The sequence below is a fragment of the Cricetulus griseus genome, assembly GCF_003668045.3.
Source record: "Cricetulus griseus strain 17A/GY chromosome 1 unlocalized genomic scaffold, alternate assembly CriGri-PICRH-1.0 chr1_0, whole genome shotgun sequence".
Lineage (NCBI taxonomy): Eukaryota > Metazoa > Chordata > Mammalia > Rodentia > Cricetidae > Cricetulus > Cricetulus griseus.
In genome coordinates, this window is record NW_023276806.1 from 238,725,529 (window position 1) to 238,740,491 (window position 14,963).

General features: G+C 39.7%; 1 protein-coding gene across 3 annotated transcripts in view; it reads right to left on the reverse strand.

Annotated features, from left to right (window-relative positions):
• The window catches only part of Clcn3 (chloride voltage-gated channel 3), a 74,662-nt gene extending 60,885 nt beyond the window's left edge, over nt 1-13,777 (reverse strand). The window contains exons 1-2 of one of the 3 annotated variants that reach the window (XM_027394078.2): nt 13,251-13,777; nt 2,582-2,757 (exon numbers count right to left, since the gene is read on the reverse strand). In XM_027394078.2, the coding sequence (XP_027249879.1) occupies nt 2,582-2,741 (160 nt within the window). In that variant the 5' untranslated portion in view covers nt 2,742-2,757; nt 13,251-13,777. The remainder of the gene's footprint in view (nt 1-2,581; nt 2,758-13,250) is intronic. The other 2 variants (XM_027394081.2, XM_027394082.2) reach the window with 2 other exon arrangements.
• Between the last annotated feature and the right edge of the window lie 1,186 nt (nt 13,778-14,963).

Below are 14,963 nucleotides of genomic sequence, written 5' to 3' on the forward strand. Positions count from 1 at the left end.
GATGATACCTCATGGAAGGCCTCACTCTCCCTGGGGAGTGGATGGGGGGTCAGATGGGAGGTCGATGGGCATGGGAGGACGGAAGAGAGAGGGAACTGGGATTGGTGTGTGATATAAGATTGTTTTTAATTTAAATAAAATTTTATTTTAAAAAATGACAGACACTTTAGAAGTTTGGCAGTTGCCTACACCATTACTTGTACCTTTACCATAAGATTCAGCTATAATGCACCAAACTATTTACTCCAGTTAGGTGAAATATTCACGTGAAAATGAAAAATAAATAAAAAGATGGAAAATACAGAAGAGCCTACGAATCCCAGTGAGAAACTAGCATGTGAAATTGAAATCCTAATGGAATAATAACGTTTGGATGGCTCATCTTGGTTATCAACTGGGAAGAGGGACCCTCAACTGCAGAACTGCCTCCATCAGATTGGCCTGTGGGCATGTCTGTGAGGCATTTTCTTGATTACTAATTTACATAGGATGGGCCAACTCACTGTGGGTGGCATAAGAAAAGTGGCTGAATGAGTCTGGAGAGAGTAAGCCAATCTGCAGTAAACCAACTCCTCCATGGTCTCTGCTTCTGTTCCTGCTTCAGCTCCTGGCTTCCCTATATGATGGACTGTAACCTTTAAGATGGAATAAGTCCTTTCCTTGCCAATAACATTGCATCAAAGCAACAGAAAGTAAAGCAGAACAGGGATATACTATAAAAACTATCTGAGGATGGAAAGAAATCAAGTCACATTTAAATTTCTCTAATTCCTCCACCAGTGTTGATACACAGAAAGATCAAGGGAGCACATCCTGCTTAAGAAAACTTTACTACAAAACACAGATATATGCTGAGGTCACTGGACAAAAAGGCACATATTTCCAAACTGTAAGGGAACACAAAGCCCAGCACACACCTACAGAAATACAGCTACCTGGTACACAGAGATAACACTGTAGGCAGTTCCCTGGGGCTAGCACAGTTTCTCACTGGGATGCTTAGGCTCTTCTGTATTTTCCATCTTTTACTTCTCTTTTTTTTCATTTTCATGTGAATATTTCACCTAACTGGAGTGAATATTTTGGTGCAGTATTGCTGAATCTTACAGCTAATAGCATAGGAAACTATCTCCCAAAGTGTCTGTCATTTTGGTTGAGAGTTCAAGGTGCCTGTCTTAGTACTGAACCAATCAGTTATGCCTATTGGAAAAAAACAAGTTTGAATTCTTATTCACATTACACACAATTAAGTGCAAGCAGATTCTAGATCTAAATGTGAATGACACAAGAAGAAAACAGAATACTATCTTTGGTCCCCTGAAGTACCTGAAATCTCTATTTTTAAATAACAGTTGGGCTATGTAAGCCAGGCTGGTCTTAGATTCTCTATCCTTCTCTCAACATCTAGGATTGCATGTATGTACCATCACACCCAGTTTTGAAGATCATTAACCAGAACACAGAAAGTAAGAACTAAGAAAAATACTAACTAGATTTCATTAGAATCAATGACTTCCCAAAAGAAATATACTAAGAAAATGAAGACACACTTCAGAGTAGGAGAAGACATCCCCAATAAATTTATTTGACAAATCAGAATATGTAACAAGATTCTATAAAATAGACAGATTGATCTGGCACTTCTGAAAGCAACCTAAAAAGCCAAGTCAACATATATAAATGAATTTCAACTCCCATGTCATCAAATATAAGCTTTGTGAATACACAGAAGAGTTAAAATGTTTAAGAATGATAACACTTTAGTATTTGGTTTTTGTTAAGATGTACAACTAAACTTTCACACACTACTGACAGAGATAAGCATACCACAATGTTGGAGTATCTCTGACAGTATCTGATGATGCTGAGACATGCACACTCTAGATTTAATCATTCCAGATTAAGTATAACTCATGAGTTATATTACTTTACTAAAATATATACTTACATATTTTAGCAGTACTATTAACAAGAGCTAAAACCTACAATGAAATATAGAGAATAACTACACTAGAGCGTATTTACAATGGAAAACTACACAGCGATGAGAATAACCACTGCCATAGACAACAACACAGATAATCTCAAAACACAATTAAAAACACCAGAGATGAGAGTTCATACATTAAGACCCCACTTACATAAAGTATAAACACCCACTACGCCAATCTAAATGGAAATCAAGTAAGAGTTATCTTTTAAGGTAAGAAGAGAAAGTTCTAGGTGATGCTTTGTTTCTTATCTAAAAGGAAATTATATAACCTGTTTATTTTGCAGACATTCATCTATCTTCATGAGTATGATATAATGATTGCATGCTTCTCTGAATTATATTTAAATTTAAAAGTTTGTTTCAATGTTGAAGACATTGGAGGTAGTAAAAATACTTTAGGAAAATACTATGAATAAGGCCACTTTTAAACAGTTAAGTTTAAGTTCTTTGAATCTACGTTGGCTTTCAAAAGTTACCCCAAATGTTAGTCTCAAAAAAGAACAAAAAACAGAACAAAACAAAACAAAAAAATGATACGTATTGGTAGATATTCATGGCTACAAATCTCAGTTGTCATGCTGCACTTACCAACTGCTGTGTCACCGTCTAACAAATTGTCATCTTCAGAAGTCTGAAAGTCCATAATAGCACCTGCTCCATCTAAGAGCTCCTCATCGCTACTCGCGCTTGTTATGCTGTTGTAGCTGTTTCTATAGTAGCCTCTATGGAACAGCTGCTCAGACTCCATTTAGCTGTCTGGTTATCTGGAAAAAAGGGGAAAATGGCTTCAACATTTTCCCAACATAGAACAAAAATCATGTATTCTAACATCACGAAATGAAAGTTATGGCCTTTGTACTAAAAAATACTAAGTCCATCCTCTGTAACAGTGGCTCCCTCTGTTATGCTAAGTGGTGAAGGATGGTTCAATTCTTCTCACTATGCAGCTGTCAAAAAGAAAGAAAGACTCCTCCAAGCAGTACTGTACAATCTTAAGATCCTCTAAGTGTAAATACATCAAGTGCAGAGGTGCACTTACAGTGCGAGGGTTACTGCACAGAACGGGGAAGGACCACAGTACGCAATCACTTGTGAGTGCACAGACTGGACAGGGCTTTGCAAGGAAGAGGCCCACAAGAATGGCAGGGAGCACATGGCTGAAATTCCAAGTCCTCTGGAGTTTACCTCAGGCAAATACTACCTAATTTTTAAAATTAACATTGTAACCTAAAATTTTTTAAATTGACTTGAAATATTCAAGTATTTCTGAGCCTAGGGTCAACCATTAACCAGGGAAAAACTGTAAATAGTTAAAATTTTTCATTTTTTCAAAGCAGGTAAAACCAAATTATTGTATTCATTGTTTTTACTCTTTATAGATCAAAACTAACACTCCTACATTTTTAATGCATTACTCCCATGCTCATTATCAAAATAAGAATGTATAAGTAGGATGACATGTGGGGAGCTCAGCAACCATAGTGGCAGTCAAACTAGTAAGGCTTGTAAAGCAAGGCTGACTACAAAGTCACAGTAGGTACATACAGAACATGATCAAGTGCCCAAACTCAACCAAGACTCAAGTTCTTAGACAATCTTGTCTCCTTGGTACTTTTTCTTCTGCACATGAAAAACTACTATAACAGTGTCTCAACAACAAAGGTATTCAGAAACTACAGTTCTGTTTTAGAAAACCAAACATTACTAAACAATAGCCATCTTTTTAAAAACCAATTTGTGCTATAATTCCCTTAAAGATTCCTTCAAAAAACACTCACCCATATTCTCAGCACCTAATTCAGTGACTGGAATAGAATATAGGCAATAAATACCAAGCTTCCCACTCAACTGAGCTCAAAGAGAAACGTGTTCAGTTTTCAACACACACACACCCTCTGCAACAACAGTAAACTGGCCTTGAAATAAAAAATGTGGAAATAAATTACAAAGAAATATTTGCTGTTCTGCAACTTTATGTTTATTTCTTCTACCATAAAAACCTATTATACTAAGAGTGTTACTGTATTACTTAAATCAGTTGTACAGGGTAGCTTGCATATTTCCTACAGTTTGAAGATCAGACTCCAGAGATAAAGTCTAGTGTACGGTAATAAATTTCTAATGACCCCAGCACAAGCACCTTGCCTGCCTCTAACTTCATCTTTGTACTGCAGTCGGGCCCCACCACCAAAAAAAAGTCTAACTAGTAACCTAATCTCCCTATTTCTCGTATTAAAATATTTTAATCATTTTCACACTTCTTAGAAGTCTTTAACAGAGCAGAAAAGCCCCAGGCTGGCAGTCCTGCCTGGTTCAGTTTGCCTTTCGCATGGGGCATACCCTCTCCTCTTCATCTGACTTTGCTACTCATTTTTCAGATTGCACATCAAATATCCATTAATTAGCTAGGCATCTGGCACATTCTTGTAGGCTCAGCTACTCAGGAATACTGACACAGTATTATCCAGAGTTCAAAGTCAACCTCAGGAATTTACATCATCTCAAAACATCAGCAACAACAAACGAAAGTACTCCTCTAGTTAGAAAATACATCTCTCAAGCACTCTCACAACACTTTGAAAAAGTACATGTATTAACTACGAGCCAATAATACAGTTTGGGAGTTATTATTCTCTCCACTTAATGGATGAGAAATCTGAGACAAAAAACTTGTTTAAATAACTTAAACACAGCCATGCAGGTAGTTAAAGAAAAAAGTCTACCCCAGTACCTGAGTCAAATTTTGCCTATATCAAAATTTCCTAGTAGTTCTTACAGTTCCCCTTGTATAGTACTGACCTAAGCTTTCTGAGGTTTTACTAATTTACTGATCTTCTGATCTAGAATGTATCCTGAGGTCTAGTACTGTTCAATTTTTGTTTTTTTAGTATATAGTCAATGGTTAGCAAAGTATGTGGCATATATATTATGTATTCAATTTGAGAATTTTTGTTTTTTGTGAGAAGGTTTCATTCTGTAGCCCAGGATGTCTACCACATAACAAAACTATTTAATTTTGATAAAGTTCAATTCATCAGTTTTTCTCCATGGCTATTACTTTTATTGTTAAAACACAAATGCTCCTCATATCTGTTTCCCAAAGATCCTGAAAGCAAGTAACATAAAGGAGCTTTGTGGTCTCAGTCAAGCAGAACTGAAGATAATGGCTAAGCTCCCAAGGTGTGTCAGTCAACTATGTGTCTGACTGGGAAGTTAAACAGAGAAGAAGCCAGTCACAATCTGGAGAAAGTAGCAAATGAAAACTCTCCATGTCAGCAACCAGAAAGAAGGACCAAAATCTCCAAAGCAATGATGGCAGAGAGGGGAAAGTCTAACCATCTGTAGGTAAGACTCATTCCTATCTAAATCTTTTTTAAATGTTTTACTAGCAGGACATGGAACTTTTCTACCGCTTACTGGTCAGGGAGGCCCCAGAGGTCTCCAGAACACAGGCTATTGCCACTGCCCTTGGTTATCCATCATGACCACAAGATCTGTTGCTGAAGACAGCATATACTTTGGCTGCAGAACACAGAGCAATGAACCCCAAAATGACCAGGAAACTTCCTCCCTGGTGATTAGCTTTCACAGTGCTGGAAGTTGCTAAGCAAGTTACTGAGGTAGAGAAGACATCCATGGTCTTACCCAGCACTGGACCCTTCGTGATGCAAAACCAACCTGCCAGGCAAATGTGCCCACTAGCGCAAGAGTGGGTTTTTTTTTTTTTTTTTTTTTTTTTTTTTTTTTCTTTTTGAGACACTGTTACTCAGTGTAGTAGTCCTGGCTGTTCTGGAACTCAATCTGTAGAGTAAGCTGACCTCAAACTCAGAGATCCACCTGCCTCTGCCTCCTGGAGTCCTGGGATTAAAGGTGTGCACCACCATTGCCTGGCAATGGTACAACTTGTAAGGGCTAACCAAGAACTTTCTGATTAAATCTTTCTGATTAAATCCTCTGACATCGGGAATTTCATATCTGGTACCAGGTCCTCTTGGGAAGGTCAAAGGCCCAAGGGTAGAACCTACTATTCTTATTTTGACAGTTGTCCTGTCAAATTGCCTTCAAAATATTTATGTTTATACCCATATGTGCTTCTTTTTGCACTGGGCAGCAATCAATGGAGACACGCAAAACTAAATGCTGGGATAAGAGTCTGAGTACTTAGCCCTAAACAGAACAGCTATAATACACACACACACACACACACACACACACACACACACACACACACACACACACACGCACTACCACCACCATCACCACCACACCACATCACACCACCAAGGCATAGATAAGGAGGTAGGAATAGTTTAAGAGCTGGAGGATGAGGAGGAGTGCTATGAAATGCCTTCTTCTATATAGGACGTGGCTATCATCTTGTGAACTCACAGAACCTATACAAGATCATAAAAGCCAAAATGTACCCCAGTAGAGATGGTGCAGATGACTTCCAGGCCTTACCCCCTACCAAGGAGCTATTGGCACTGGATGAATAGTTGCTGACAGAAAGAGAACCATTTAGTGAGGATGTAGCCACTGGTAGATTTGTACCATACTCCAGTAGATGGCCCCACACCCACACACATATGAGCAATACTAAGTGAACTGAGAAGGTGACAGACATAGATGGGACATGGAGGGTATTAGAAGGGGTAAATGAGGGCTGGAAAGATGGCTCTGAGGTTATGAGCACTGACTGCTATTCCAGAGGTCCTAAGTTCAATTTCCAGCAACCACATGGTGGCTCACAAGCATCTAAAATAGGATCTGATGCTCTCTTCTGGCGTGCAGGCATACATGCAGAGCATTTACATACATAAAATAGAAATATATTAAAATCTTTTTAAAAACAAAGAAAGGGTAAATGAGGATAGGTATGATTATATTTCACTATATATTATATACATATGTATACAAGATTTTCAAAAACAAAAAACTTTTGTTTATACTAGGTCTCAATTAAAATGTGAGTTATTTTATTGATTTCAAGATAATCATTTAATCACAAATACTTATAGAGCAGCTAAAAAGTATCAGAAATTGACATAACTATGAATGCAATTTTACTATATACCATATTTTTACAGGCCTCAGAGTTCAGTAAACTTCAGCATACATTATATACTATCTTCAAGGGAAATGTAGTATTTTCTTATATAGGGGATCTGTATTCCTACAGTAAAAAGCAGAACCTGACAAATGGCACAACGTAACAAAACTCAGAGAAAAAGACTACATCTCACTGTGATAGATGACATGAAACTCCCTGTGGTAGTTTGAATGTTATTGGCCCCCATAAGCTCATAAGTAATGGCACTACTAGGAGGTGGCCTTATGGGGGAAGTACGTCATTGTGGAATGGGTTATGAGGTCTCCTATGCTCAAGATACTGCCCAGTGTCTTAGATCACTTCCTGCTGCCTGCCTGAACAAGATGTAGAACTCTCAACTACTTCACCACCACCATGTCTGTCTGCATGCCACCATGATGATAATAGACTGCATCTCTGAACTGTAAGCCACCCAAATTAAGTGTTTTCCTTTATAAGAGTTGCCATAGTCATGATGTCTTTCCACAGCAATAGAAACCCTAAATATAACACTCTTCTCCCCCCCCAATTTTTGAGACACTCTGAAGTCTCAAAAAAGCTAAGTAGGATTGGGGGAGGGGTTGGTTACCTGATTTAAAAAGTGGCATGAACTGAACTACCAAGCTGAGACAAGGAAAATCATTTATAGGCAGGTACATGAACTTCTAATTCTGGGAAAGGCATGATGGTCAGTATGTTTGGGTAATCTATCATATATTATATACTATATTTGCTACCAGTATAAAAGTTTTTTTAATAGATTTATTTATTTATTTATTTATTTATTATGTTTATATTGTCCTGTCTGCATGTATGCCTGTAGGCCATAAGAGGGCACCAGATCTCATTACAGATGGTTGTGAGCCACCGTGTGGTTGCTGGGAATTGAACTCAGAACTTCTGGAAGGGCAGTCAGTGCTCTTAACCTCTGAGCCATCTCTACAGCCCAAGTTTTTGAGAAAAACTATATGAACATGAACTTGATAAACAAAATCTATGAAATGTTTCTCAAATTTATTCTGTCAATGAATGAGTCTTCCACACCATGAAACACAGTCTATGATATCAGAACTTTAGAATATTTGTAGAGGGCAAATATTCCCAGCACCCACATGGCAGCTCACAACTGTCTGTAACTCCAGTTCCAGGGATCCAACACCTTCACACAGACAAATGTGCACATAAAATAAAAATAAATCATAAAATATTTTTTAAAAAGAATACATGTAGAGATGCTGACTTAGTGGCAGAAGGCAGTATAGTCATATAGCCATACAGTGTGGAAGGAACCATAGAACAGCTGCAAAAAGCCTAATAGCAATAAATGAGAGTGCCTGATTAAATGGAGGCAGAAAGAGTGGCTTCTGAGAAGAGTGAAATAACAGCTAGATAAGTAGGGCACCACCAAGAAAAAAACTGCACACAGGGACAGCACTTGGAAAAAGTTCTGGTACTGCTTCAATACCAAATTATAAATCAGTTTGTGGATGAAATTCAGGGTAGAGTCTAGCATTCTCAAGACCCTGGGTTCAATCCCAACACAGAAAATAGCAGGCATAATAAAGAATCTTTAACCATAGTAAAAACTGCAAAGAATACTTTTAAGGTGTCACATAGAAGAAAGATCAATAAATCTGGATCTATTGAGAACTAGGGGAAAATGAAGCAATAGCTCTAATGTTTGTGTTTCTTTCTCTACATTTAATGAAAAGATTTCACTTCTAGAAGCAGGAAAGTCAATGAAAGCAGGAAGTGGAAGAACAGAGAGAGAAGAGTAGGCAGACATGTTTGTTCTTAAGTCACTGTCCCAGGACATCTGGACAGAAATAGACACCAGACCGCAGATCCACTGGGATCTCCATCAAGAGGATATACCACATTCTTTTTTCCATCTGATTTCACATTGAGGGAAAAATCTTCCTCCTTTTCCTATCAAGGGATTACAAGGCAAAGTGGAGAAGAAGACATAATGAACTGAAATGAAACAAAACTTACTACTAGGCAATACTAGTCATTAATAAATAAAATAACCTTTTCTCAAAGTCAATAGAAAGTGGGAATTAGATATAAAACACATGTTTAGTAAACAGTTTGAGATGCAACTGAGGAGTTATTTATATACTAAAGTACAATAAAAATGTATATACATCGAAGAAATTTAATAATTTGAATTAACTCAGAACTATTCTAGTAAGCAATCTTTTCTAATTTTTCTAATTTAGTTTGATAGTTTCTAATACATATATAATAAAATTTAGTCATCTTCAGTCCTCATTTCATTTTCTTTCCTCTCTATCTGGAGCCCTTCTTCTTAAATAAATGTAAGGGGAAAAATTGTAATACATATGTGTATGTGTGTATGTAGGTATGTAATATATTTTACAATTTTTTACATTGTACATAATTTTTATATGCTTATATATTTTTATATATAATATAGACATACATATAAATATGCAGTCTTTTGAGAAAAATTCATATCTAAAATAATCAGAAAGATCACTATACAACAGAAATTAAATGTAATCTAGTGAGAATAACAGCATTGGGTAGGGTTCAATTTAAAATAAGTACCCAAAGTAAAATGAATCTCTCAAATTTCTTACATAATTTTTTCTTAGGTGTGGTATTAAATGCCAGCATTCAGAAGGCAGAGGCAAGATCTCTGTGAATTTGACACCAACCTGCTCTATACAGGGAGTTGCAGGCCAGATAGTGCTATATACCATCTCTAAAACAAATAAATAAGAATAACATAGGATTATTTAGCTTCTTTCAAATACAGTAACTTATAGTAGACACAGACATAACAAGCATCTAAAGGTTACATTATGGTTACTGACTTCTATCAGGAAAATAAGCAAAATGCTAAGTATTCTCTCATTTTGATAGCAAAAATGAAAAAAAAATTTATTCTGTGTAAGTCAAGTTTAAGTACATTATTAAAGTCCATCTATATCCAAGAGCAGTGTAAAACATCACAGTAAAAAAGACGCAGCAGGGGCTGGAGAGATGGCTCAGCAGTTAAGAATACTGGCTGCTCTTCCAGAGGTCCTGAGTTCAGCACTGAGCCACTCACATGGTGGCTCACAACTGTCTGATCTATAATCAATCTGATGCCCTCTTCTGCTGTGCAGATGTACATACAAAGCACCCATATACATAAAATATACAAATAAATTTTTATAAAGCTAAAAACTCACAGGATTTGTTCTAAAGGGCGGGGGACAGAACAGCAAGAATAAACAGAGGAAGGGGTTGATTAGATCCACTGGGTTATTAAGACAGAATTTATCACGTTCCAGAATAAGATAATAATCTAACTAGCTTCTCCAAAAAGTAGTATTACTTGGTATTTTTAATAATTATTGTTTACTTAGCATGTTGAAATTGCACCTTATATATTTTAGTTAAAAAAAATACAAAACAAAAAAAAAACAAAATAATTAGCTCCCTGAAGAATATTTCTTAAAGCTACAAATTCTTTTAAGTTAAATACTATTACTTATCAGTGCAAAGATACGAAAACCTAAGTGTCTATCAACAGATATAGTAAACAAGCACAGAAGAACACTACATGATCTCACTTGTATGTGCAATCTACAGAATCCAATTCAAAAGCAAAGTAGAAATGGTAGTTCCAAAGGGCTGGAAATCGGGGAGGGGGCTGGCCAAAGGCTCCAAGGTTTCAGTACCTAGGCAATTAGTGACCTACTGTACAGCACAGTGAGAACAGCTACACGTGATGAGCTGCATGCCTTTAAACTGCTACCTCTTCAAACACAAGTGTTTCTACAACAAAGATGAAAGACATGCTGATCTATGTGGGTTTGACTTAATGTTTACAGTGAACACTTTTATCAAAGTGCTACTTTATACCTCAAATATACACACATAAGTACAATTTGAAAATTAAAACAGAAACAAGCATCAAGAAAAGAGGAAATTAAGCATTTTTAAAAGTCAGCGGGTGTGTGTGTGGGGGATCCACAAATACAAGGGTCCTAATAAGATGGGGAAAAAAAAATAAAACAAAGACCCAATTTAAAAGCTGCTATGGAAGGCTGAGACTTTAAAAACAAACAGGTTTCAGCTAATCTCCCAAGAATGGGAGGAACCGGTTTCCTTGGTTCCCTCCCAGCTGCAGCAAATCTCTGAGTCCCAGAAATGTGTGAGGCTGCAGGGGGTCTTCCTTCACTTTATACTTAACTAGGAACACTTATCTTTAGGAATCAAAAGGAACTGTAGCTGCAATGTTTATCAACAAATATGAATGTGCACAAAAAGACCGACATAAAAGGTTATTAAAATGGTAATACTGGATGCTTTTCTTTTTAAAAACAACACTTATAAGAGTTTCTGCAATTGCACACCCCTTTTATAAATTATAAATGAATGGACCTCTGGTGCCATGTCACTGTAGAGTGTCACCTAGTAAAGCATGCAGGACAGTGTAGCCATTGAAGATTGGAAGCAAGAGCTCTGGAATGACACTGCTGAGCTTCAGTCTCAGTTCTGACGAAGATTACTGTGGGATGTTAGGAATGACAACTAAATTCTTTCTTACATTTCCACACCTATTAAACAGACAAAATGAATGCATCTACTTTGTGAGACTGGTAAAAACTTGAGTTCGTTCATTCTCTCTCTCTCTATCACTATCCCCGCCTTGTAGAATTTCTAACTTGCTTTGTAGTCAAAATTGTCAGAAGACACTGCCTATATATATGATATAATGCATGTGTTTGTGTGTGTGTGTGTGTGTGTGTGAGAGAGAGAGAGAGAGAGAGAGAGAGAGAGAGAGAGAAAGAGAGACCCTAAACTACAGAAGGTACTCATTTACATGCATTATATCATATATATAGGCAGTGTCTTCTGACAATTTTGACTACAAAGCAAGTTAGAAATTCTACAAGGCGGAGATAGTGGTCAAAACCAACAGGATACAACTTTGATATATGACCCACCACAGAGATCAAATCTGGCTTCCTGAGGTCTGAAAATTATTACCAACATGTCACAACAGGAAACAGAAGGCCTATCACCAACATGACCTGGACAGTTGCCATTTTTCTACTGCAAACCCAGAACCTTAACAAATCTGTTCTTCTGAACGATATATATTCAAAACCGGGTTAACTCTTAAAGACTTAAGTACATAAGACAGAACTATTTCCAAGCAATGGCCTAAGTTATTCATACTGACCTTTTAAAATAGTTGGAGCTGCCACTCAACAGTCTTTGAAGTATCAAAGAGAGAGGAAGGGGCGGGGGTGGGGTTGAATGCTATCTGTAACAAATTCTGCCAACACTATATATAAGCTTACTCAGTTTGAGAAAACACGGTAAGTCACACACCTGATTTTAAAGCCATATAAAATAGGGCATTAGCAGAATCGGCACCTTTCTAGCCTGGTCAACAACATGCACATGAACACTGGGGTTCCTGTATATCCCGAACTGAAATCCTGTTTTTAGTAACTTACAAAGGCATGTAAAACTGATCCTAAGAAAATAATCATCTAGATTCTTCATGGGCGAAAAGTACATCTACAAAGTGTCCACTATACATAAGCCACAGTGGTAGCGCAGGCATTGAATACAAGGGCTCAAAAAAAGTTCGCCGAACTGAACTTTTTAAGTTTTATAAACACACTCAGCACAGAGCTATTAAAAGGCAAGGTCACCATTGGTCCAACTGACATAAACAGTCGTTGTTTCTAAAAGAAATAGAAATCTGGGGCTAGAATTAGAATACACCTGATGAATATGCAATTAACTTCCTTGTCCTCTAATTTTAAAACGCCAGACTTTAAGCATATCGCATGAAGAAGTTCCCCAAGGTAACTTCTGGCCCAACAATTTACTATTAACACGAAAATACTTAGATTTTAAAAAAATGACTTGATATACGTTAAGCCTGAAGACAGAAGAACTAAACGTTACTGCTAAATTTGGACAAACTCGGTAAAATTCAAAATCGTGTCTTGGCACCTAGTTCTAATTCTTATAGGTCTTTCGAGGGTTCCTGGAGGAAATGGGGGCGACTTTCATGGGCTGGACAGCAGGTAGGTAGGTAGGTAGCACTGTGTGAAGAAACCGGGACGCCGGAGTCTGGCGTCGCGTCCGCCGCCGCCGAGGCGTGACACCTGACAGCTGGCGACTCACCTCGCAGCGCAGAGGCATAGCAGGCTGGGCGGCTGGTGGCTGCGCTGCCTGGGAGCCCCGCATCTGCTTGAGATCGCGCGCCAGCCGCCCCGGGAGCTTCACCGGGACGCCGCTCCCGGGTGCCCACCCTGGCGCACTTCACTGCCACCCGGCTCTGAGGGGGAGGTTACGTCAGTGCGGCCAGGTGGGACCGGCGGAGGCTGGCTTCGGGGTGAAGTCCAATCCTGCAGCTCTAGCGGGCCCTCGAGTCCACCTGCCTCTGCCCCGACTCAAGTCTCCAGCCTCGGGGCGCTCTCGAAGGACTACGACGAGATCCGCGCTCCGCGCTCCGCGCCGGGACCAGAGCAGCAGCGATGCTCTCACACCTCCGCCCACTCCAGCCTCATCCTCCCGACAGCCGGTACCCAGAGCGCAACCGCACTGAGCCAGCGGCCGTCCGATCCGGACCCGACCGGCCCTGACCCGCAGAACTGGAAGGGAAGCAGCAGGAGTCGGAGCCCGACAGGTGCGTCGCACGCGCGTGACGTCACCGCGTTGACGTGAACGGCCGTTCGGCGTCCGGCCGTCCCAGCGCTTCCTCCCGCGGCCGTGCTGGGAGGCACGTCGGCTCCGATTGGTCAGAATGCAGCGGTGGGGCTGGCCTGGGCGTGGCCGCGAGGGGACCCGCTGGGCGAGCCGAGGAGGCTCCCCCGGCTGCCGCGGAGGAGAGGGACTGGTGTTGCGAGTTGCTCGCGTCACCCACGTCTTCGTTTTTGCCCCGCCGGCGTCCGCGTGAAAGGACGTGAGGCGACCCCGGCAGAGAAGGTGCTCTCGGAAGCAGGTGGTCTGCCGTATGGTGGCGAAGCCTAGCTCTACTCGGCCCTGCCCGTGAGAAAACCGGAGCAGGCTGAAGCGAGCGTGTGACCCCGCGACTCCACATCCGCGCCAAATGCGGAGGGGCGTGTAGTGCTGTGTGCCACGGTATCACCTAGCCTTACACACCGTCGCGGGTTATACGCTTCACAAAAAATGCCAGAGGGGGAAAAATCCCTACAAACCCAAATTTAGACATCACACATTAACAACAACAACAAAATTCTTTTAAGAAGCTTAAGGTATCACGTCCTCTTACATGTTGGGTTCCTGTCATGTGTCACAATACACAGGAAACCTGTTCCCCTTGCTCAAGGAACTGTATTGTGACTCAAGCAGGGAGGTGCATAAAAACTCCTGGCCTCGACCAGAGCTTGCCCAACAACAGCCTGGTGAACACACAGGAGCAGTTTGTAACTGAGCAGGACCTGTGAGAGCAGTATGGGTATCGCCACTGGGTGGCAGAAGTAAGACGCAAGGTGGTTGAGCATCTTGTGTACATATTAGCCTAATGAATATTAATATCCTCATATTTATGGCCTTGGGTGTGACTTGGGGACTCTCACTGCAGACTTGTAGCCTAATTCTTTTGGGGAGAAATGAGGGAGCATCTAGATTTTTATTAAACAGTAGCCATAGCCAGCCAGTCATCTGTTTTTTATAAAGATAGCAGAATCCTTTTGTACTGGTTTAGATCTTTTATTGAAGACTACTCTTTTAAGTAGACAAGAAAATTCTACTTGTACATTTGCTCTTCTGTAATAGTTATACATTAATTTATAAGAATGTTTATTTTAAAATTTGTGGTGGGAAGTGCTTGTGGCTCAGCGATAGAGGGCTTCCTCGGTATACCAGGAGTAG